At 37.8% G+C, this 22536-nt stretch overlaps 1 protein-coding gene across 6 annotated transcripts in view; it reads left to right on the forward strand.

Moving 5' to 3' along the window:
- Unc5d (unc-5 netrin receptor D) overlaps positions 1-22536 on the forward strand; it is a 510504-nt gene that overhangs the window by 298600 nt on the left and 189368 nt on the right. For all 6 annotated transcript variants that reach the window (XM_035452950.1, XM_035452951.1, XM_035452952.1 and 3 more), the window contains exon 3: positions 13421-13564. In XM_035452950.1, the coding sequence (XP_035308841.1) occupies positions 13421-13564 (144 nt within the window). The remainder of the gene's footprint in view (positions 1-13420; positions 13565-22536) is intronic.

The raw sequence follows: 22536 nt of genomic DNA on the forward strand, positions 1-22536 counted from the left end.
ACCATGTGGATTCTGAGAACCAAACCAGGGTCCTCTCTGAGAGCAGTAAGCAACCTTAACCACTAAGCTGTCTTTCCAGCACACCTTTACAGAGTTCTTTTGCCTGGTCTTGACACTGTTTTCCACAATAGGTATTGGGTTGTATTGTTCAGCCTCAGAATGAGGGCTTTTGCCTTGTCTGCTTTTATCCTGTTTTGTTGTGTTTGGTTGTTGTCTCTTGGAGGCCTGCTCTTTTCTGAAGGGAAATGGAGGGGGAATGGATCTGGGGAAGAAGGAAGGTGGGGGGGCTGGACAGAGTAGAAGAAATTGGAAACTGTGGTTGGGATGTACTGTATGAGTGAAGAATCAATATTAATAAAAAAGAAATCAATGAATAAAATTTAAGCTTACATTTTTATAAAAAAGTTAAAATTTAAATCTCAGAATATAACAAAAAATCATATATGCTTTTGAACTTTATTTCCTCCTCAAACAAGTTTCAGTTTGTACTGACCCTAGATTATTCTTTTTTTATGAGTCCTGATTTGGTCAGTTAACCATATATTAGATTTTAAATAAGTCAGAAGTCCTCGGTATAATTAGAAAGTTTCAGATGACATTGTGTTAAATATGACACTGGTAGTCAGTACATTTTAGACCTTTCAAAATACTTAATGATAGGAAAGATACAGCTTAGATGGATGTTCTGTAAGCATATGGAAAGAACAAGACAAATATTCTATCAAATAATGTATAAAGTTTAGATGTTTAAAGAGATGTATATGGCACTGTGGATTCATAGAATACCCACTGGAAATTTTATTAGCATTAGCCAAAGTACAAAAGCTTCATGTGTGCACAGTAAGAAATTGAGTTTGGCTGGGCAATGGTGGTGAATGCCTTTAATCCCAGAACTCAGGAGGCAGAGGCAGGCAGATCTCTATGAGTTCAAGGCCATCCTGGTCTATAGTCAGTTCCAAGACAGCTAGAGCTACACATAGAGAAACCCTGCCTCAAAAACCCAATAAATAAGTAAGTTGATAAATAAATAGAAATTTCCTTTTTTGAAATGCAACCTTGATAGTGTAGGAGAATAGCAGCTAATTGAGAAAACAATGTAGAAGGTCTCAAAGGCCATTGGGATGAGGTCTCCACTCATGTTTTAGTGGACATGATTATGTTGCAACACAAAAGTGCAATGACTAGAATGCATTTTTCAGGAGTAATCCTGCAGAAAGTTTGGAAATGGCAAGGAGAAGCAAAAATGTGGAAATTTGGAGACTTGGATAACTTGGGTAAGAAAGAGATGCTGGATGCTTGAGTAGGACCTGGATGCCACTGTAAGAAGACTTTAATAGCTATTTTAGGACTACTGAATAACATAGGACTTCAGAGTTAATTGGATAAATAAATTAATGGAGACAGATTAATATCAACTAACCTTTTTCTAGAAGGGCAATATAATCAACCCAAATTACATTGACCAGAATAATCCAGAGATGGTTGTTCTTCCAGGAAAGTGTTGACAGAGTTCAAAGGCACATGAGTACATTGGGCAATTATCAGTAAGGAATGAAAGTATATAGATGAATGATTTGTCAAGGCAAAGGGATGTGCAAATAAGAAAAGCATCTAAGAACTTGTCATCAGAATCTAGAGGAAGAGAGAGCCATATCTGACAGAGGATCGACTGGGGTATGCAGAGTTACAAAGGAGAAGAGCAGTTTGCTTAAAATGATCTTCAGGTAATATTTTGTCTGTGCCTGGGAAAGGACAAGAATGGAAACATGCGCGCACACATGTGCATGGGCTCACACACACACACACACACACACACACACACACACACACACACACACAAACATGCACTCATGAGAGGGGGGGGATGAAGAAGGAAGGGGGTATTATCCTCATGCAATTAATTAACTTGGGATAAATGGATTAAAAATGTAGCATTCTGGCTGGTAGCCCAGAAGTGTTTTAGATCCCTTTTCTTTTGGGATTTGATGAGAGTAGCAGGAGAAAACTGCCTGCCTTGGATATGTGTCTCTCAAGACCATAGCATGCTTGCTAGAATTCTGGGATGTAAATCAGGAATAGAAGGGCATCTTGGGGATCATATAACAGCTTTATATCTAAGTGTCTGGGTCCAAGAGGTACAGGTATTGGTGATATAACTACAACTAGATATAAATACTATGTTCACTTCTGGTGTATTCTTCAACACTATGAGCCATTTTCTCTATATATTCATATATCCTTCTAATCAAAATACGTATACATTGTCTTTATAATAGTAGGGTGAATTCCATACATGAGTCATAGTTTTTCATCATGAATTTGCTTAGGTTTTTGTTCTCCAAGTGTAATGTGTCATATATACTCTACTGTGATTTGGTATTCCTGACTACATCAAAGATCTCCTCAAGGGCAGTTTCTTATTCTGTGTCAAGTTTCATATATTGTTAGGCAGAGTTAGTTTCCTTGAAACAAAGCTTTGTCATAATCAAAGTTAAAGGAAAAAATATATGTAATTTTTATATTTCATATTCCCAAATTTGGGATGTATGAGTCCTTATTAAATAAACTTGTTGGTAATAGTTGGGACAGAGACAATACAGACCTTTAGAATGACAATTTTGCAGAAGGACACTTAGATATGGGAGCATTACCAGAGGTATACCTAGCACATAAATGGTGGCCTACAAATGTCAGTGGATTATGAAACATTGTTATGACCAATGGGGCCAGCATCTCAGTGGGGCTGTATGACACATTCTGAGGTATCCATTCCCTACATTGTATAAGCTTCTTCAATGTAAGGAGAAATTTTGTCAAGTGATCCAACATTTTTATACCACTGCTTTGAAATCTTACATTTATTCCCATTTAATAGCCTCTTGGTACACACTGCAAGTCAATTTAGTAGTGCATCCTTTTGTAATTTCACAGCATTCTGTTTTTTTATTATTTCCCCCTTTCAATTTTACTAGCATTGTGGGGCTAATCCTTGTCTTGTAGAAACACTGTTGATTATGTTTTCTTCTAAATAAAAAATTTGTCCTATCATTCTTTTCTTATTCCCATAAAACTCATATATTTCAAAGTTACCGTGCAGAACACAAATTCAAAAAACAAAACAAAAAAACAAACAAAATCAGGAAAGATTGTGTCATTTATATGCCAATGTAAAGGAATTTAAATCCTAACATTTACTTCTTTGAAAGAGATTTAATAAACACAATATTTTTTCCAAGTCATTTTGGTTAAATCTATAGGAAATAACTATTTATTTTTAAATATTTTCATGTGTTGTTGATGAAAATTTCCATTTGCCACACCCTGCAATCATGTCTCCGCAGCCCTGTGTTAATACTAGAAAGGTGTGAAAAGTAGCAAGAAGCATGTAGATATTTAGTCCAAATATCTTCAAATTAAGCTTAGAAACAAAATTGCCACAGGCAGAGGGAGCTAGGAGAATGAGAAGGGAAAAAGAGGAGGAGTGAGGAGGACATAAAGGAGCAGGAAAGGGGAAGAACAGAGAAGAGCAAAATAAGAGATACCATCATAGAGGGAGCCAGTATAGTTTTAAAGAGAAATCAGGCACTAGGGAAATGTCTGGAGAGCTACAAAAAAGACACCAGCTAACCATCTAAGCAACAGTGGAGAGGCTACCTTAAATGCCCTCCCCTGATGATGAGATTGATGACTAACTTATATGCCATCCTAGAGCCTTCATCTAGCAGCTGGTGGAAGCAGAAGCAGATACCCATAGCTAGACACTGATCTGAACTGGTATCCAGTTGCAGAGAAGAAGGAGTGATGAGCAAATTGGGCAACACCAGGCTGGTGAAACCCACAGAAACGGCTGACCTGAACAAGGGAGATCTCTTGGTCCCCAGAGTGATAGCTGGGAAACCAGCATGGGACTGATCCAGACCCCCTGAATATGGGTGTCGGTGAGGAGACCTTGGAAATCTATGGGGCCCCTTGTAGTGGATCAATACTTATCCCTAGCATAGGAATGGACTTTGGGGCCAATCCCACATGGAGAGATACTCCCTGAGCCTAGACACAAGGGAGTGGGCCTAGGCCCTATCCCAAAGGATATGACAGACTCTGAAGACCGCCCCCCATGGAAGGCCTCATTCTCCCTAGGGAGCAGAAATGGTATGGGATAGGTAGAGTGTTAGTCGGGGGCAGGGGAGGCAGGGAGGGAGAGGGAACTGGGATTGACATGTAAAACAATCTTGTTTCTAATTTAATTTTAAGAATGGAAGAAAAAAAGAAAAGTGGAAGATGCACTATCTCCCCAGGGTTCTCCACAAGAAGGAGATGCTGCAAGTGGACTACCTGTGCAGACTTAATGACTTTTGATGAGATCTGTAAAATAATACTTTACAATCCAGCAAGACTGACTAGTACTGAGAGTCAAGCACAAGAGACACCATTTGACCAGAGGCATAGCAGGAAAGGTCCATGTTCTGTTAAAACTTGTAGAAAGTCACTCTTGAACTGTTTTTGAACATGTTTCCCAATTCTGAAGTATTAGAATTGATACACCTTTTTTTTTTGTTTTTTTGACCTATGGGCCTTCTTTCTTCAAGGGCATGATGGGAATGCATAGGACCTGATATCACTGAGAGTAGGCATTGGATCTTTTGTGTTTCTGAATTGCGAGCAACAAATCCTTTTAGTTGTTAAAAGTTGCAAACTGCCTTTGGTCTTTCTGGTAATTTGGACCCGTCATCTAACTGCTCAAATAAGAAGAAAAAGGATTGTGTGTTTTCATGCAATTTAGCTTGGAAACCCTGAGCTAGAGTTCTTTCCTGCAAAAGTACAATTTATTTGACATGAGTTACTGTGTTTTCACGGACATGGCTATACCTCTTAGTAACATATACTCTCAGTTCTCTGCATGAGCCAAGGGATCCTCTCTCATTTGTTCTGCCTCATTTCATTTGGAAATATGGGACTCTTCATCTTTGTGTTTTGCTTCTGCTAACATCTGGAAGCTTCTAGTATAGGAGCAATCCCAACCCAGGAATCAAACGCCTCTGTGAAATCGGTGGTACATTCAAGTAATGCAGGAATTAAGAACCTTAGTATATCGTGTGTACATATGCCACACAACACCACAAACACCAATACCAGGAAGCACCACACATCTTCATTTTCACAATCAACGTTATGTTGTTTGTGGGAAATTTATGTTACCAATAAGCTAAACCATTTCTTTATTGCTCAGTAAAAACCAAGAGGTTTTTTGTTGTTGTTGTAGGTTTTCTTTTGTTTTGTTTTTAAATAATGTTTTGTGGTTCCTACTTATTTGGCCCAAGAGGTATCAAACTTGATAGTGTGAAATGCTTTGTATTGTAGTGAGTCTGGAAAACGTCTCAACTTGGCAAACTTTTTTTTCTTTTTCAAGAATATCATTCCAGGCAATGCACTATGTTACTGCTTTTTATACACCTGGAGCTTTTCTCTTGGGATAAACTCTTAATGGATTGCATTGGGAAAAGGCAGAAGAGGAGGTATGAAAGTGTATTAAATCTTTGAGTTTGTATCTCAGAACTTCTTTGAGCTGGTGATAAGAATTTGAATACAGTATCTTCCAGGAAAATCATCAATGTGCAGTTGCCTTCAATAAGTCACAAATCACCAAGTTGCCTTAGGGAAGCATAAGTTTTAGCCCACAGAACATACAAATAATCAATCTCTGGAGTGTTTTTTCTGACATCTGTGGGTTTAGAGATCACTTTTATAAAACACTCAACACTCTGTACTTGATCTTGTTCATCACTGCTTCCCAGAGAAGACTGACACATTCTTAAAAGGTTTGTAGACAATCATTGTGAATTCCATCCATAACATGTAACAGAAGACATGTCTCTAGTGTCTAATTTAACCTTTTCTACAACAACAAAAAAGTTTGGATACAGTTTCCCTCCAATCTATCTCTGACAGTGCTAGAAGCAGGTCCTTAGTTCCTAACACTGGCCCAAAACTACTTTGGACAGCATCTCCTGGAGCTTGTTCTGTAGCCTATGATCTTCTGAATCTGTAATCTTCCTCTTTCTGCCTTCTTTCAGAATCTAAATTCTTGAGCAATGATTTTTGCATAGTTTTTCAGTCTTTTCTGTTCATATGACATTAAGTTCTATTTTCTTTTTAATTTGAAGTTTGAAATAAAAAGATCTCAAACAAAATGAAACACAAATAGTGAAGATATCATTATGGATAAGAGGGTGGGTGTGGATGTTAGATGATACTTAGATGTGTTTGGAATGTAGATCTCCATTAACACAGCTCTCCATTAGATGGTGTGTCTCATAGCTACCCTTCATATTTCTCCTGGAATAAAATGGAGTCATAAAAACATCTACCATCACTTCTTTGAAGGTTAAAGAACTTAATACATAAGACTTGTTTAGCCTAGTACTTGGAAATACAGCAACTTTAGCCTTAAAATGATTTTTTTAAAAATGTGACATTTTAAAACCTTTTTAAAAAACTTAGCGTCATCTGATGATTCAAAAATCTACTGTCACACTTTGACAGTTCCAAAAAGACAATAGATTAATTAATTATTTGACTTCATTGATTAAGTATACTATTTGCATATTAGCACAGCTAACACTTATCAAATAATATGTGTTGTGAACTTAGACTACAAAGAGGTGATTTTCATGGATGTAGGAAGAGAAAAATCATTGACTAGGGCATTAGAATCATGATCCTATTGGTCAGAATATAATATGATAAAGAAGTGAGTCACCTATGAAGTGGTATCCTCTAAGTGACCCCACCAGGCCCATTTCTGTCTCTGAAGTTTCTGCTTCTTGCTATTATCAGACAGCACTATCAAATTAATTTGCTTGCCTCTGCCAGACACCTCTAAGATGATTACTTCTAATCTCTGGTGTGGAAGAAACTGGAGAGCTTGGGTGTATTCTTTGTTTCTGTACTTAAGTCTGAACTTGTAGTACTTCTGCAGAATAAGGACGTGCTTATTAACACAAGGAAACAAAGAGCATTCCTTGAAAATAATGTACACACACATTCAAAGGACAGAGGGTTTTTTTTTCCATTTTGTCTGAATATATTTCAATCTTGTTGCTAGGATAAAGAGGAAAAAGACATTTAGCCCTAATTAATCATCTACCAGTAAAATATATTTCTACCTTTTAATTATCCATAATTAATTTACTATTTTTAGTAGCAAACTGTCCTGAAGACAGCTAAGTTCAACCAAGATATGAAATTACATTTTCATGACATTTTTACCAGGAGATTTGTAATTTGAAATACATGGGAGATCCATTCATTCTTCCTGAATAGTAAAACCCTGATGTACAAACTAAGCTTCACAAAGACTGTATTTGGAGCCTTCAAAACTGAGGGAAAATGGTACTCAGACCTTCAAAAAGCCTTTTCTTCCTCCCAGCATAATCTTGAAATATTCTGGAGTTCTGATGTCATAAAAGATGCCACACTGAATCGGTGCCGAAGCATAAAGTAGGTTGTCATTTCACCTGGCAGCACATTGATGACAGCAGTCCTTATAGGATGCTTGACATGATTCTCTCAGCACTTGTCACAAGGGCAGGTATGGATGGGGCACTCCATCTGTTTGTTCCTCAAGTCAATATCTGCCACTGGCTTTTAGAGCATCTTTGATTAATTTCTTATATTATGATGCTTAAAACAAAATTATTTTTAAAGCCTTGATATAATATCATTAGTAAAGGTAAAGGGCACAGCACCATTATAATACTAAAAAATGGTAATGAGTGATTATTCAAAATATGGAGAAAGTTTCTATTGATCATGCACATTTTGAGACTCTAATCTTGGACCCATAAATGAAAAATTAAAAAGTTTTATCTTATGTAAGTGATGAAGGCCATTCTTCCTGGAGAATGGATGGTTTACTGACTGCTCAGAATATGGAGGTAGAAGGTGTGGCCACCTCAGAGCAAAAGCTGTCTGTCTGAAGAGCAGAGTTCCCTCTAAGGGCTGAGCAAAGCCTTGTTATTCAGAAAATTGTTTTGCTATGACCCTTTGGAATTTTTTTTACAGAAAGCAAAATAATCATTCACCTGGTTAGTCTCCACATAATTATGAAACATTGTCTTCTGGAAAGTAAAGCATAGACTATATGGAATGTGGCTAAAAAGACAGATCTAGAGTACCCCACAAGAAAAAATAATGCCACTCAAATCAAGGTTACTAGGCAATTGTCACTTTCATGTGGTTTGGAAAATGAAAATATATTAAAGGACAAAGAAGGATCCTATCTTTCTCCTGGGATGTGCTTACTCTGTATAATAAGCTGAGCATCCTACTCCAGAGAACTTCAAGTGAGAGGAGGAAAGCTGTGAGGGTGGTGAGGCACTTGAGAACTGTGTGGAATCCCTCCCCAAGTGCCCATCACCAGGTGCATCCAAGAACTGGCTGCAACAATAACCAAGGCAGGATGCTAGTGATGGGCTTTGTGCAACTGTGATAATGAGCTGTAGATAAAAGGCAGTAGGACAGCTGTTAGTAGGCATCAGGCTGTTGTTGGCATGGCTCTGAATGTTAAATACTACTTTGGGATTCTTTATGTTCTATGTACCAACTTTGGATATTACAGTAAGGCTGTGTAGCCCGTTTATTGAAAATTTGCCAAATATAAATCATTTTAATTCTTTCCTTTTCACTGTTCCCCCCCTTCACTTGTACATTTCTCTGCCTTGAATTTTGAAATATCTACCTTCAATTAGTTTGAAAATTCTCTAACTTTTTGTTTCCCCACAGGATTAAACCTGTTAAAAGTAACTAGTGTTTGCCTATCTGATAAATAAGGGGATTATAGCAGTTACTGCTGTCAGCATTTTTCTCATTTAAACAAATAAAGCTGACAAATGATGAAGTTCTGTGCTGCTCTGTTATGTTTAGAACATGCAGAGCAATTATTCATTTGCTGCCAACATTAGTCGATCCACAACTAAACCGTCCCAGAGCTTGGAAAGCTTATTAGCATATCAGTACCATAGTTTTATGTTTATATTCTGTGAGACTCTGCTCCGTAGTGAAAGCTGATGGGCATAATTTGCACAGTGGTTTTAGAGTATTTGGCTTTTCCATTCTTAAGGGTCATGCAAGTTCCTGGGTACAATGCTACTCTTCTTTATGCGTTGCCATCTTTTAGTAGTCTGGAACTTTTTTACCTTTATAACATTTCCCGCCATCAAGTTAGCTACTATCTCTGGAGATAAAAAAGTAGATAGCTATGTCTGCTTGCAACACAGATGGGTGAACTTCAGTGGAGATGGTAGGAGCAGTTCCCATAAATAGAGAAAGAAGCTTTGCCGACGTTTCCCATGTGTGGATGCAGATTCACATATGTGCACGTTTACTGTCTGTTTATGTAAGTGTGTGTGTGTGTATTACAAAAGAACTGACGATTTGGTAAAGACTGTTCTTCTTTTTGACAAAAATGCCGTATTAAAATAGCATTATTTTGTTCTTTTGGGGAAAATACTGTATGATATTTCTCTTAGAAGGGATTATCTGATCAACCAAAAACTTCATGCTTGAAGGAAATCATTTTTGTGACCTGCCACATTGATGGTGCTGATTGGGAGACTACACTGCATTCAGGAGCAGATGATTTGTGTTGGCTTTTCTTTGTGGCACCTTGAAGAGCATCTGAAGTGGATGCTACTGCTGAACTGTGCTGATGTTGAATTCACAACTTAAGGCTTTTCCTCTTGATCTTGTGTGTAACTCGACAAAGAGTGATAGAAATAGAGCAACATAAGTCTGCTCTCCATGGTGGTGAGGACTTGTTTTCTCTTTCTTCTTCCTAAGAACCCTGTAAATGTCTCTGGGTGTAACAGTCAGTCAGGTTTCAGATCTTGTTGCTCCTATGGTTACTGCTCTGTAACTGTGCCTGTATTTGCAAATTAATCCAGACTCTATGCACATCCTTGATATAGCCCTTGTGCTCCAGGCCACTGCTACCTGTTCTAATCCCAGTACTAAGCAACAACTAGAGATGAGCTAGGTAACCATTGTGTCACCAGGACCTGCAAACATTATTTAAATTATCCAACTCTGGGTTTTACCACTCTGACTTTTCAGTTCCCTCTCATGGCAACCAATCTTGTTCTGTTTCCTTACCCCTTCCTGCTTTCTGTTTGCCCTGGCACTTGCTTCCCTGTGTGGCTGAATATAGCATTCTGTGACTGTTTATTGCTAGCTGTGTAAATTTCTTCCTTCATGACAGTCATTTCCATGTCTGCATGTCTAACCACACTTAATTAAAATAAATTTTAATTTATTTAGCAAACTGTTGGTTTGGATGTATGTACTCCCTGTTCTCTGACTTAGATATTGACCTCTCTGAGCCATTCAGAAATGGATTAGATAGACTCACAAGATGGAGAGGGTGAGAATGGAAGAGCGGCCTGACCATATTTTTACCTTTCAAGATAGTCACATGCTGCTTCTAAAATGTTAGATATATTTTTATACAAAATAATGGAGTTTTGTGACTTGTTTTGTAGGCACATTGTGCTATTTGACCATATTCACCTACCTTCACTCCCTCATCACCTTTCTTCCATTTACTTCCCTCATCCTCATCTACTTATCTATTTGTATGTTGTGTTTGGCAGTTTGTTTAATATGATGATATCCAGTTCCATCCATTATCTTCTAAGTAAATAACATCATTTTGTTCTTAATGGCTAGATAATAGTGTATTGTGAATGTATAGCACATGTTGTTTTTCCATTCATCTGTTGGTGATTACCTAGGCTAATTTCATGACAGCTACTATAAATAGTGCCACAGTGAACACAGAGGTATAGCTTTCTCCATTGCAAGCTGAGTTTAATTCCTTTGGGTATATATCCAAGAATGGTATAGCTGAATTATATATTAGTTCTGTTTATGAAAAGCCTGCATACTGATTTCCATATTGGCTGCAGTAACTTACATTCCCACCACCAGTGTATACAGGATGAGGGACATACTTTACAAAGGATGGTGTGTTCTGTCTCAGTAAGTGTCTCTGAAGCAGGGCCATAGCAGGCTACCACTGCTCCTTCTCTCACCTGTTACATTGGTATGACCCTTTCTTCTCTACTTAATCTTGAAAACAGATCATCCATTTGTCTTAAAATGAATAACAAGATGTAAGCAAGTCCTCTTCTCTATCACCTTACTCTTATTCTCCAACTCCTCAACTCCCTGTAACAGTATGTGTTACCTACTCCTTGCCACTTGCTAAGGAAACAGTTTGTAGTATTTGTTTGGTTGGTTTTTTGTTTGTTTTTAAATATACTTTGTTTTCCATGTACTGTTCTTTTTTCCTTTTTCCTAACCAACTCTTCCACTTCCATGCCCTGGCCCTACTATGTTTTCTTTATTCACTGCTGGAATGGGACTTGGGCTTGCCACATATTAGGCAAATAGCATCACTTGAGGTATAGACCCAGCCCTTTATTTATGTGCAAGGATGGTGTAAATGCAACAGTAACATCACCTCTCAAAGTTAATGGTTCTTTGCTTTTGAGAATACCACAGATTGTAGAACTCAAGTCTTTAAAAAGGAAAATGTAATGTATAGAAACTTTCCAAGAGAAGAAATGTGGATTGTCAGTAGACATGGAGAGGAATTCTGTGTGGTTCCTTCTCCAACCATGAGAAACTTACCTCAATTTATAGATGATGATCTATGTGTCCATAACCGTCTCTCATCACTTATTATGGATAATATGTTATTGATTTTGTGGCCAGGATGCTTTCCCCCATGTGACTAATATATATCTATTCTTTCTTATTGTTTAAACCTTACCACCATCAGTGGCAGGCCTGTAGTTTACTTCTTCCATCCACAGCCTTTGAATCATTTTGATGGATTTCTTTTGGGGGGGTTGTTTGTTTGTTTTATCTTGAGGTTGCTTTTTTGCTACTTTCTCTCCTTTGTTAATACTGACATTAGATTCTTCTCCCATACAGTACATTCTGATTACAGTTTCTTCTCCCTCCACTCCTTCCAGTTCCCCTATCTCCCCTGTCACCCAAATCCACTTCAAATCCCCTAACTTCAAAACAGAAGATGATAGGACAAGGCAAATTTGCTGCCTGGATTCCTTTGGAATTTAAAGGGAGAAATCCAAATTGGGCATTTAATTTTTCTTCAATTCTTCCACATGTTCATCTTATTTATATAACTAAGAACAAGAAATGCAGTACAGGGACAGTTGTTTCATTGTGAAAGGCCATAGTGTTGGTTTGTAATGCAGAAGCAGGGAAAACAACCCACCAGCTCCTCCATCTATAAGCTGTGGATGTTGACAGATGTCTGTCTCTCTCTAAGTCATGGGTTTTGTTAACATCATGGAGATAGAAGAGCATAGTCCATCTTTGGGTGGTGTGCAGATACAGTGAGTGAAGAGCTAGAGTTTCTTGTGATGCTGGGCTCTCATACCAAAGCTTTGACTAACCATTTCTATAGGGAAGTTCAGTGTCAGCTAGTGTCTACCAACAGAAGGGCATGTGACCTTCAGAGACCCCCTTGTTTGTTATTAACTGATTTCACCCCTGGCACTCCACTAAGAGCAGCTGACCTTCCCAAAGAAGGACCCCAGTGGTCATTGGTCAGAAGCATGAAGATGCTTTTACTCCCAATTAGAAGTACCAATCATATTTCTAAATATTAGAAGGAAAATGCAAATTCATAAAAACTCACTGAAAGGTTTAAAGTCTTCAGCTTTCTCCCAACTCACACATGTATCTTTTTTTTCTGTTTCTACACCTGCCCTGAATCCACTCATGCTAATACTATGTGAGCTTTCCTTGGTCCTCTGCCAGGCCTGTTAGACCTATATTAACATGTCTACTTCCTAGATAGCCTGTCTCTTTGCTTTGAATCCCACAGGCTCTGCTTTGATACCACTGTTTGGGCCATTTCTTGGAATCCTGGCCAGTTTATACTATCTCATACACATATTACCTTTTTCTTTCAAGCCACACTATTACAGTGACACTTCCTTGGCTACAAAACCCTGAAATCACTCTAAGAACAACTTGACACTGTGTCCCTGAGCTGAGTTTGTAGAGACAATTAAGTTCTAGACATTACCTTTGGTGTACATTTCCCATAGTACATTTTGTACAAAGACTGATAGCACCAGGTTAATGTCATAGGAATGTTGTTCTATTGCATGGCACTGCATTGGCTGATAATACTTTGTGTATGCATTTTACAGCCTACTCAGCCCAGGGAATTTAATTAGCAGTAATATATTACTGTCACGGTAATTAAAACCTGGCCTTGATTAAAAACAGAATTGTTTAATTAAAAAGAAAAGGTCTAGCTAACCTTAACTTCATGATTGAGAAATACAGTGGCCTCACCTAATGTTCTCTCTCTCTGCATCAGGCTTGAAGGTCCGGGAAGTGTTCATCAATGTCACCAGGCAGCAGGTGGAGGACTTCCATGGGCCAGAGGACTATTGGTGCCAGTGTGTGGCATGGAGCCACCTGGGAACATCCAAGAGTAGGAAAGCTTCTGTGCGAATAGCCTGTAAGTACTTTTGGGTGTGACTTTGGATCTTAGGAGTATGGACAAGTGTTAAATACAGTTGAAGAGGTCATTGGTGATGTCCCAGGCTTCTGCAGAATGTAGGTGAGAGTGAATCAAGATGAACTTGACCATCTCAAATGAATTTAATGTTTAAAATATCATTTGAAATGTTTGATCATTTTCTCCAGAGGGCAATCAGCAAATCATTTTGTCTAATAGATTCTGCCAGAATTTACAGAACTCTAATGTCTTAACAATGCAAGGATAACATGTTCCAGAAAATAAGAAGCCCACACAAATGGACTCCACTTCTGCCCATCCATGATGACACTCAGGGGCTGCACATGGGCAGAGCCAAGCAATGACTATTTATCCTACTTTCCAGCCAATCTGTAAGAACAAGGCATTAAAGATATTAAAGGGATTTTTATAGCCTGCTGTTAAATCTCTTCTCTGTGAATCTTAAAACACAGAAATGGGTTTTAAAGCTGCATTTGTTTGACCCATGTTTTTTTTTTAAAGCATAGTTGAAAAGTGATGAGGAAACAAGAAAGGAAGAAAACCGCTTTTCTGGGGGGAGTCAAAGATTTCTCTGTCATATTTCAGCATCAGTGTCTTTATAATCTAAATATGATTTGTGAATATACAAACCTCTCCTCCTTTAAGTGTCTTTATCCCACCCATTTCCATTATTATCCCACCCATTCCCATTACCTTACCTCTGTAGATCCTAAGACACCTCATTTTTATGCCTAGGTCTATAAAAAAGAATCTTCTAGATCGGAACTGAGAGGTGCAGGCAGGGCAGAGATGCAGATATGGTTATTGTTGTTTTATTCAAATTCTGTTTTTAGAGTGCCGTAAAGATTATGGAACAAGAGGGATTTATCTGAGGACTGAAGGAATTCTTTATGGCACATGTTGATGGTTTAGGGATTAAGAATAGGAGTGAACTGCTATTTGCAGAGACATTTATGTTTCCTCAGAAATGAAATCTTCCTCTTAAAATATGCATTTCACCTTCACAATACTGGTGATTTGGGAGGCCTCTCCTGGGTGCCATGTGGGTCCTCGTAGACCAAAAAGAGGTCACCTCATAAGCCATATTCAGTATGAGAGCCTTGGGAAATATTTTTCCTGTAGGTATTTATTTAATTAAAGTTAGCCAACCAGTATTTTATGACTTTTAAGTAGCAGGTCAACTGAGAGAGGTTGTACATGTGTCTCCTAATAAGTCCAGTTCTGTGTTCCCTAGGTGGCCTCAATCAGGACAACCAGAACATTCAACCCTAGTCAAGGCAAGGTATAGTGCTCAATCCAAACAGAGTGGAGGAAACAACATGACAGATTTCAACAATGGCTCACTCAATTTCTTTCTTCTGAGCTCCATCCCCCACCACCTCCTTGCCTTACCCTTCTTCTCAGGGGTGGATGTCATCTAATCTTTGAACTACTACACATATAGTCACCCTTATCTGTCCACCCCTGTTGTCTTCTATCTTCACTCTTCTACATTTAATGCCTGATTGCCAGGTTCCTGTTAGAACCCCATGTTTTTGTTCATAAAATTCATCAAAGAATGTCTCAAACCCACATATTCTAATTTCCCATCACCTTGACTGCACACATTCCACTTCATCCTTCCAAATACTTAGTTATTCCCTGTGTCAACCCTGCCTTTCTGACACAGAGCCCCACTCATGCAGTCTACAATTTTTGAACAGGAGAGAAGAGCCTAGAGGCTACACCCCTGCTCCATTTGCATTTCTGTTCTGCTTCATTTTTGTTTTGTACAGGTGGACAGCATAGTTCATTTTCCTGGCTCTCAATATCCCCATATGTGAATCGGTGTTTATGTCATGGAACTCACAAATACTAATTATTTAAACTAGCTGATTCACTGATCATTCTTCAACCATCACCTGCTGACTTGTGGCATCCCTGATCTTCTCCAGAACTATTACATGCATTGGATGGTCTTTGGTGAATTTAATTGAATGGGTATTCTAGGTTAGCCTTTACTATTCAGCTCTTCTAAACAGGATAGAATCAGAGAATAGAGAATATTAATAATGGAAAAGGCACTTCATATTCTGTCACTTTTCTTTTAATCATTTGACCTTTGCAGACTCCTGAAATCCTTTTCTGATAATAATCCTTGGATTCTCTCTTGAGATTTAATAAAAGTATTTGTCCTTTTTATATTATAAGCTCATTTGTATATGAATATTTTTTCAGGCAAAAATTGTCAGAATATCATTATAGCCCACATTATATAACTAATTTAATATGTTCTCTCAGAGTGTTTGTAACATATTTTTAATTTCTTTGTATGTAGCAAGCTAGAGACTCTTTAATTTATTTAAAATTATTTATGCAAGCCAAGACATGATTTGTCATTAAATATTGAATTTGACTTGGGGACCAATGTGCATTAAAATGTAAATTGAAATTTAACTAGTGTAGTGGCATCAAAAGTGTATGTGGGGGTGCCTTCAGGATCTTACTTGGATGTTTTATTTGCTCCCAGGAAAAACACTTTAAAAATAATTTTCCCTTTTTATTAGATTGAGAAAGAAGAGTTCTGACTTTTATGTGTTAAGTACTTCTTAGCAAATAGCACATTGCACATGAGGATAGTCTTCAGTCTCAATAAATGAATAGGCAAATTAGATCTAATTGTTACAATGTTTCTTCTTTTTAAGATTGTTTTTTAAGTAATAGAGGCATTTTAATGTGCTAAATAATCATTGATAGATGAATGCAGTTTATGAACGTGAGAATCATCATCTGAAGAGACTTTACAATTCACTATCATTTTTATGGTATTCAGTAAATGGTTCTATTTCAACATCTGAGCTCCTTATGCTTCCTGCATTGAGCCAATGAGCCATTACGGATTTAACAAATATTAAATTGCATTGGGCAAAAGCTCCAAGGCAATTGGGACATTGAGCTGAGGGATGTATTGACAGGAGCATCTTGATATGATCATGGTTACTAATCTCTTTGCAAGCATCAGGAGGCTCTCTGGATGATATCACTTAAAGATTGTTTAATTAAAAAAAGGAATGGTAAGAAAATTTTTCAGTTTATTTTTATGACTCATATGTTCCTCAAAATGGATCCTCTTGGGGTAAAAGTTACAAATTCAGAGAAGTGCCTTCTACAGTAGATCCTTGGGACTAGACTATGGAAAAGGCCCAGGCATTTGTACATATTGTTAAGGATTTTGTGATTCAGTGAACAGGATATCATTGGGATGTGTTGCCTAGGAATACTATTCCCAAAATGTCAGTCATGTACCATCATGTCAATCATAAGCCAACATGGTCCTCATATAATACTGCAATTTCAGTTCAAGTAATTCAGGAAACCCATAAGGTCTCTAATGGGGAATTTAAAATGATCTTCTTAAACTTGGGTTGTGCTATTTGGTTTATACCCTGTATTTTGAATAACAAAACCGAGAATACCTTTATGGAGCACTGTTTGAGCAGTTTTTAATTTACCTATTTATCATTTTATATGCCTTCTATGTTCAACTTGTTGCAAAAAGGTAGACAACTTGAGTAAAGGGTAAGGTCACCTAGCAAAGTATAACAGAGCTCCTCTGTCCATCCATTGTACTCCCTTAAGTATCCTTTATTTAAAAAAAAGTTTATTTAAATTCATTTTATGTGCATTGGTGTGAAAGTGTCAGATCCCCTGGAACTGAAGTTACAGATAGTTGTGAGATGCTATGTGGGTGCATGGGAATTGACCCCGGGTCCTTTGGATGAGCAGCAAGTGTTCTTAACCACTGAGACATCTCTCCATTCCTAATCCCTTATGATTCTTATTGCTAAGCCCTGTGAATTGTTTTCTGCAAACTAGAAACTTGAGAATTGTAATAGGAACCCTTATGGGCATTTGAGTGGTTTCTTGAGGAAAGTGACTGTTGTTTTCCCCTCTCTTTCATTTATGAGTCAGTTGTGAACCTCCTCATGGTGAAGTTCTAGTGTGTACACACTTTGTTTTGGGAGCCAGTGTGCCTGCCATCCATCCTGTTTTCCTGTAATCACTCTGTTATAACAGGGAGAAGTTGGCTGGCCATCAACTACTGGGGGCTGGAAATAGCTGAGACCCACTTAGCAAAGTGAGTTTAGAAAGGTAAAAAATAGATAAATAAAGACAGCCTACATTGACCTCCCCCCCCACCAAGCTGGCAGAAGTCCGTCTCTAGGGAACAACTCCCACAGGCCCTCCCTCATCCGTCTGGTTCAGCTGGGCTGGAGAAGACAGCACGCTGTGGCATCTGCTGCTGGACCATTGTCAAAACCAGGAATACTCAATTATTCGTAGTTGTTTATTTTCATGGGTGAACATTTGGCGGCTTAACACTATCTTTTATTCCTTGTTTTTCTTTCTCTCCTTCATCTGCTGATAAGACGGTATGCCTGTCCAATTAAACCCTTGGTCAAGCAAACCCTTCTTGACACTTGGATACTTTTCCTAATTTGGAACTGGGAAATGAAGGAAATATTGCTATTGTATAATTGAGCCTGTTCTAGCAAGTTAGTCACTTGGAAGAACATACAATAGGAAAACACTATTTTGTTAATTTAAAAAAAAACATAATTTGATACACGCTGAATATAATGTAAATATGATTTTTTGGGTGATATTTCTAAAATTTCTATACAATTGTGCTAGGAATGAATGAAGAAATTAGAAAATCTCATTTACAGCCATGGGGCGTTCTATTCTTACATGCCATAGTGAAAACAGTATTATTTCCCTCTGCTTTTGGGGTGGTTTCCTTTTGAAAATCAAAGGAAAATAAGACACTAAGTTGTTGCAGTTGTGCATCTCAGCTTCCTTGCTTAAATAAGTAATTTCATATGCTGAGGACTGTCAGTGCTCCTTGCTTCCTGCCTGCAAAATTAAATGTAGGATAAATAATTGTTTGTATACCTTTCAGATGTAACCACTTATGCTGGTCATTTCCCAGGACATCCTCACAAGTGTAATGAATTCCACCTGAATGAGTAGTACTACTTGGAACAGTAGTTCTCAAAGGGGTCATGACCCCCTTGGGGATTTAATAACCTTTCACAGGGGTCACATATCAGATCTCCTGCATATCAGGTATTTACATTATGGTTCATAACCATACTAAAGTTATAGTTATGAAGTAGAAATAGTTTTATGTTTGGGTGTCACCACAACATGAGGAACTACATCAAAAGGTTGCAGTTTTAGGAAGGTTGAGAACTACTAACTAGGATTCTTGGATGCAAATGCTTAGGTTCAGACATGTGAGTCTTGCTTTCCCTGTCTTTCCTTTGCCTGTGCTTAGCCCCATCTCCCCATGGCTGACTCTTCATTCTTACCTTATGCCTCTATCCGAGGACTATCATATTTACTGACTTATTCACAGAACCCAGCTTAATGGATCTCATAACCCTGCTGACCGCACCAGCTTCAGGGGCCAATTTGGACATCAAAACCCCTATTCTGTAGTTTCTCCAGCTTCCAAATTCCACAAATCGAAATATCCATCTCTGTCTCCCGCAGCATTTTTAGACCATTTTCATGATCTCTACAATTATAGCCACTTTTAATTTATTTGTAAATTCATTTCTCTTTTTGAACTATAAATTGCCTATAAGGTCCTGCATTATTACCTTTATTTATTTATTTAGTTGTTGTTTATTTTTACTTCTCAGTCTCTTACAGGCATTATATATCACCTTTGTAGTGGATATCTTTTTTTTTTTTTTTTTCCCCGAGAGAAGATTTTTCTGTGTAGCAGCCCTGGCTGTCCTGGAAATAGCTCTGTAGACCAGGCTGGCCTCTAACTCACAGATGTCTGCTTGCCTCTGCTTCCCAAGTGCTGGAATTAAAGATATGTGCCACCACTGCCCAGCATGGATATCTTGTTGAACAGTAACGCCACCCTTGCAAAACCTGTTGGTTGGTGATTCTGATGAGGCCCAGCTCTCTGGCTTACTTGTGAACCTATAGCTATTAAGATCTTGGAAGAATCATCTTTGGCTTCCCTTGTCTGGAGCTGACTACTAGTCATGAACATTGTAAAAAAGTGAGTTCAAAGGGGAGATGAGGTGATGAAGCATCACCACCAAGATACCCTGTGACTTACATGTCTGACCTCAGTGGGCTACACTGCTTTCTCTGCTCCAGTACTCTCTGGCAACATACACCTATGTGTGGATACTAGCCTTCAATACCTAGTATAAACTGCATATAAGTTTGAAACCTTATTTTCTCTTTCCATGGAAGAATATCCCTAATGTTAAGAGTGACAATATTATGCTTTTCTTCAAAAGGTCAATCTTTTCCTACAAACTCATATTAACTTATAGGATATTATTGAAGCATATGAGAGTCTTAGCCTCTGGATAATGCTGTAAACTACATAAAGCCATCTAGTCATGGGAAGAGATTGCTGAAATACATCTGCAGTCCAGTAGCTAGTCTGCACACCAAGGGATGGGGTTGTATCCACCTGAAAGCATGCAAATGTTGTTTTCCTGCCAAGCCCTGTGGTAAATGAGCATCAGGGTTACACAAAGGTACCATGTAGGCTTACAGAATCATATCTGGGAGCATACTCTCTGAGCCCCAGTGCATAATGAACAGAGTTCTGTGTTTAAAAGAGTTTGAAATATAAAAGCAGTCTATTAAATCATGCATGGAGCCCTGCACAGTTACATGGAACATAACACCTGTGAAGCCAGCTCTGAAAAATTAGTTCATATATGTAGCAGTTGTATAAAAAAGGAAATAACTTGCCTTGGAAACCTTGGGAAACCCTCAAATTGTATCATACAGGAATTTTTAACAGGACTGATTTTGCTACAAAGCAAGCAGCAGTATCACTGGGTCACAAATATTGAGTAGGGCTGGGAAATAGACATCACCAATGGTGGATGAGTATTCCTGCTCCATCAGCTCCCTGTGTGCTTCACATGGAGAAGCAAGGCACATGTGTCTGACAGTGACATTTGAGAATATATAGTTGTGTTAGATTTCTAGATAAGATAGAGGATAGTAGGGTTATTTATGCATTTTGAGATAGCAAGAGTGAAGGGTGTTGCTCTACTGATAGAGTGCTTGCCTAGCATTCAAGAGGTCCTACATTCTATCCTGTGCAGTCAACAAATAGCCTGTTATCCCAGCACTCTGAAGGTTAACACAGGTTATAGGTCATCAAGATAAACGGAGTACAAAGTCAACATTAATCCCTATCTATTTCAAACAAATTTTTGACATAATAGATATGGAATTTCCTTAAGAAATTTACTGAGAATCTTAGTGGTGACACTGACCCTGGTTATTGGTACTACTCTTTCTGTGTTTATTTGTATGGTCTTGTCCCACTCAACAGTGGTATGTATTTTGAGAAGTACATCATTAGACTGTTTTGTACTTTTTGACTCAGGTGGCATAGAGCATTCAGTCCATGGCAAATATGATATGGTGGAGCTACTGCCAATCCATCCTGTGAAGCAGTTCTAAAGTAGATACATTTAATAAGTAGGATTTCACTTTAAAATTGTGATAAAAAGAATAAAACAGTAATCCTACAGTCACCTGTTAATGTGATTACATCATATAAAAGAAAACCGTATGTCCGAATGTTTGCCTAACTAACCTTATAGTAGAGCTGTTTATCAAAGTCATGCAAAAACCTAGAGCTGTGGATTCACAATAGCTTTGGTGTAGGTGGCAACATGAATTCTTCAGTTCAATTATAATTTTTATAATCTATATTGTACACACTGTCATTTAGTTATATATATATATATATATATATATATATATATATATTATGATGCAGACATTTGTGGAATTATTTTCTACAGTACCAGCTCTCCCTTCATTTTCCTTACTAAGTACATTTTATGACATAACTATAGTGTAATTCTAAGAAATCTTTGATAGAATACTATTACCCAATTTAAATAACTATTCGCTCTCTGCCAATGTGCAGAAATATTGTTTTGTAACATAGCTCTAGTTCTCATGTTACAGTTGGGTGGGCAGGAAGCCTCCTTGGCTTCTTATAATCCAAGTGAGCCTTCAGTCTTCTTTCTTCCTCTGTGACATAGAGTTTGGAAACATAATGGTCAGTTATTTCATCTAATGTCCCTCAGCAGAATTTTTTCATTGTACAAAATAAAAGCAGCAACACAGAAGGGAGCTCTCTGCCTGAATAATTTGAGCATAGAAATAAATGGTAGTAAAGAATTACAACTCATTAAATAAGAATTCACATTGATTATGAATAGCTCAAGGAAGCAGCTGGGGGAATTACTTCTGGCTAAAGCAAATGTTACACAAGCATGGAAACTGGAGTTCAGATACCCAGCAACACCAGTAAAAGCTGAGCCTGGAGGTATAAACCCATAATCCAGAATTAGGGAAGCAAAGACAAAAGAATCTTTAGGTTTTTCTCTATTCTTGGAGCTCACCAATTGGCTACACAGGCTAGAGTGCAAACAATACTGATGGAAATTGTTCTACTTTTCTTAACACACAAGTTTATGTGCTTAAGAGTGACAACCTTAAAGATAGGGTCTATTGAAAATAAATGTGTTAGGAAGAAATAAAATTTTCCCAGATAATGTTCTTTTATGCTATTCATTGCTAGTCATTAATATACCAAGAAGAATTTGCAGAAACATAGTCACTGCCTTTTATTGTAGTCACAGGTTAATTCAGTCTGCTGTCCCTTTAGTGAAATTCACCTTGAATTGCTTGAAGATAGCTATTTCTATAAGAACTTCAGTAAAGCTTTATTGGCAAATGGAATATAGATTTTACTTCAATCAATACTCAAACTTTCCATTAAATAAATTTTCTGATAAACCAAAAAATTGAAAAACAACAAGCAAATAAAAACAACAGAAAGAAATTCTCTTAAACTTTGCATACTTTTTGTGCCTAGGGATTTTTCTGAGGTT

The sequence above is a fragment of the Cricetulus griseus genome (genome assembly GCF_003668045.3).
Source record: "Cricetulus griseus strain 17A/GY chromosome 1 unlocalized genomic scaffold, alternate assembly CriGri-PICRH-1.0 chr1_1, whole genome shotgun sequence".
Taxonomy (NCBI): Eukaryota; Metazoa; Chordata; class Mammalia; order Rodentia; family Cricetidae; genus Cricetulus; species Cricetulus griseus.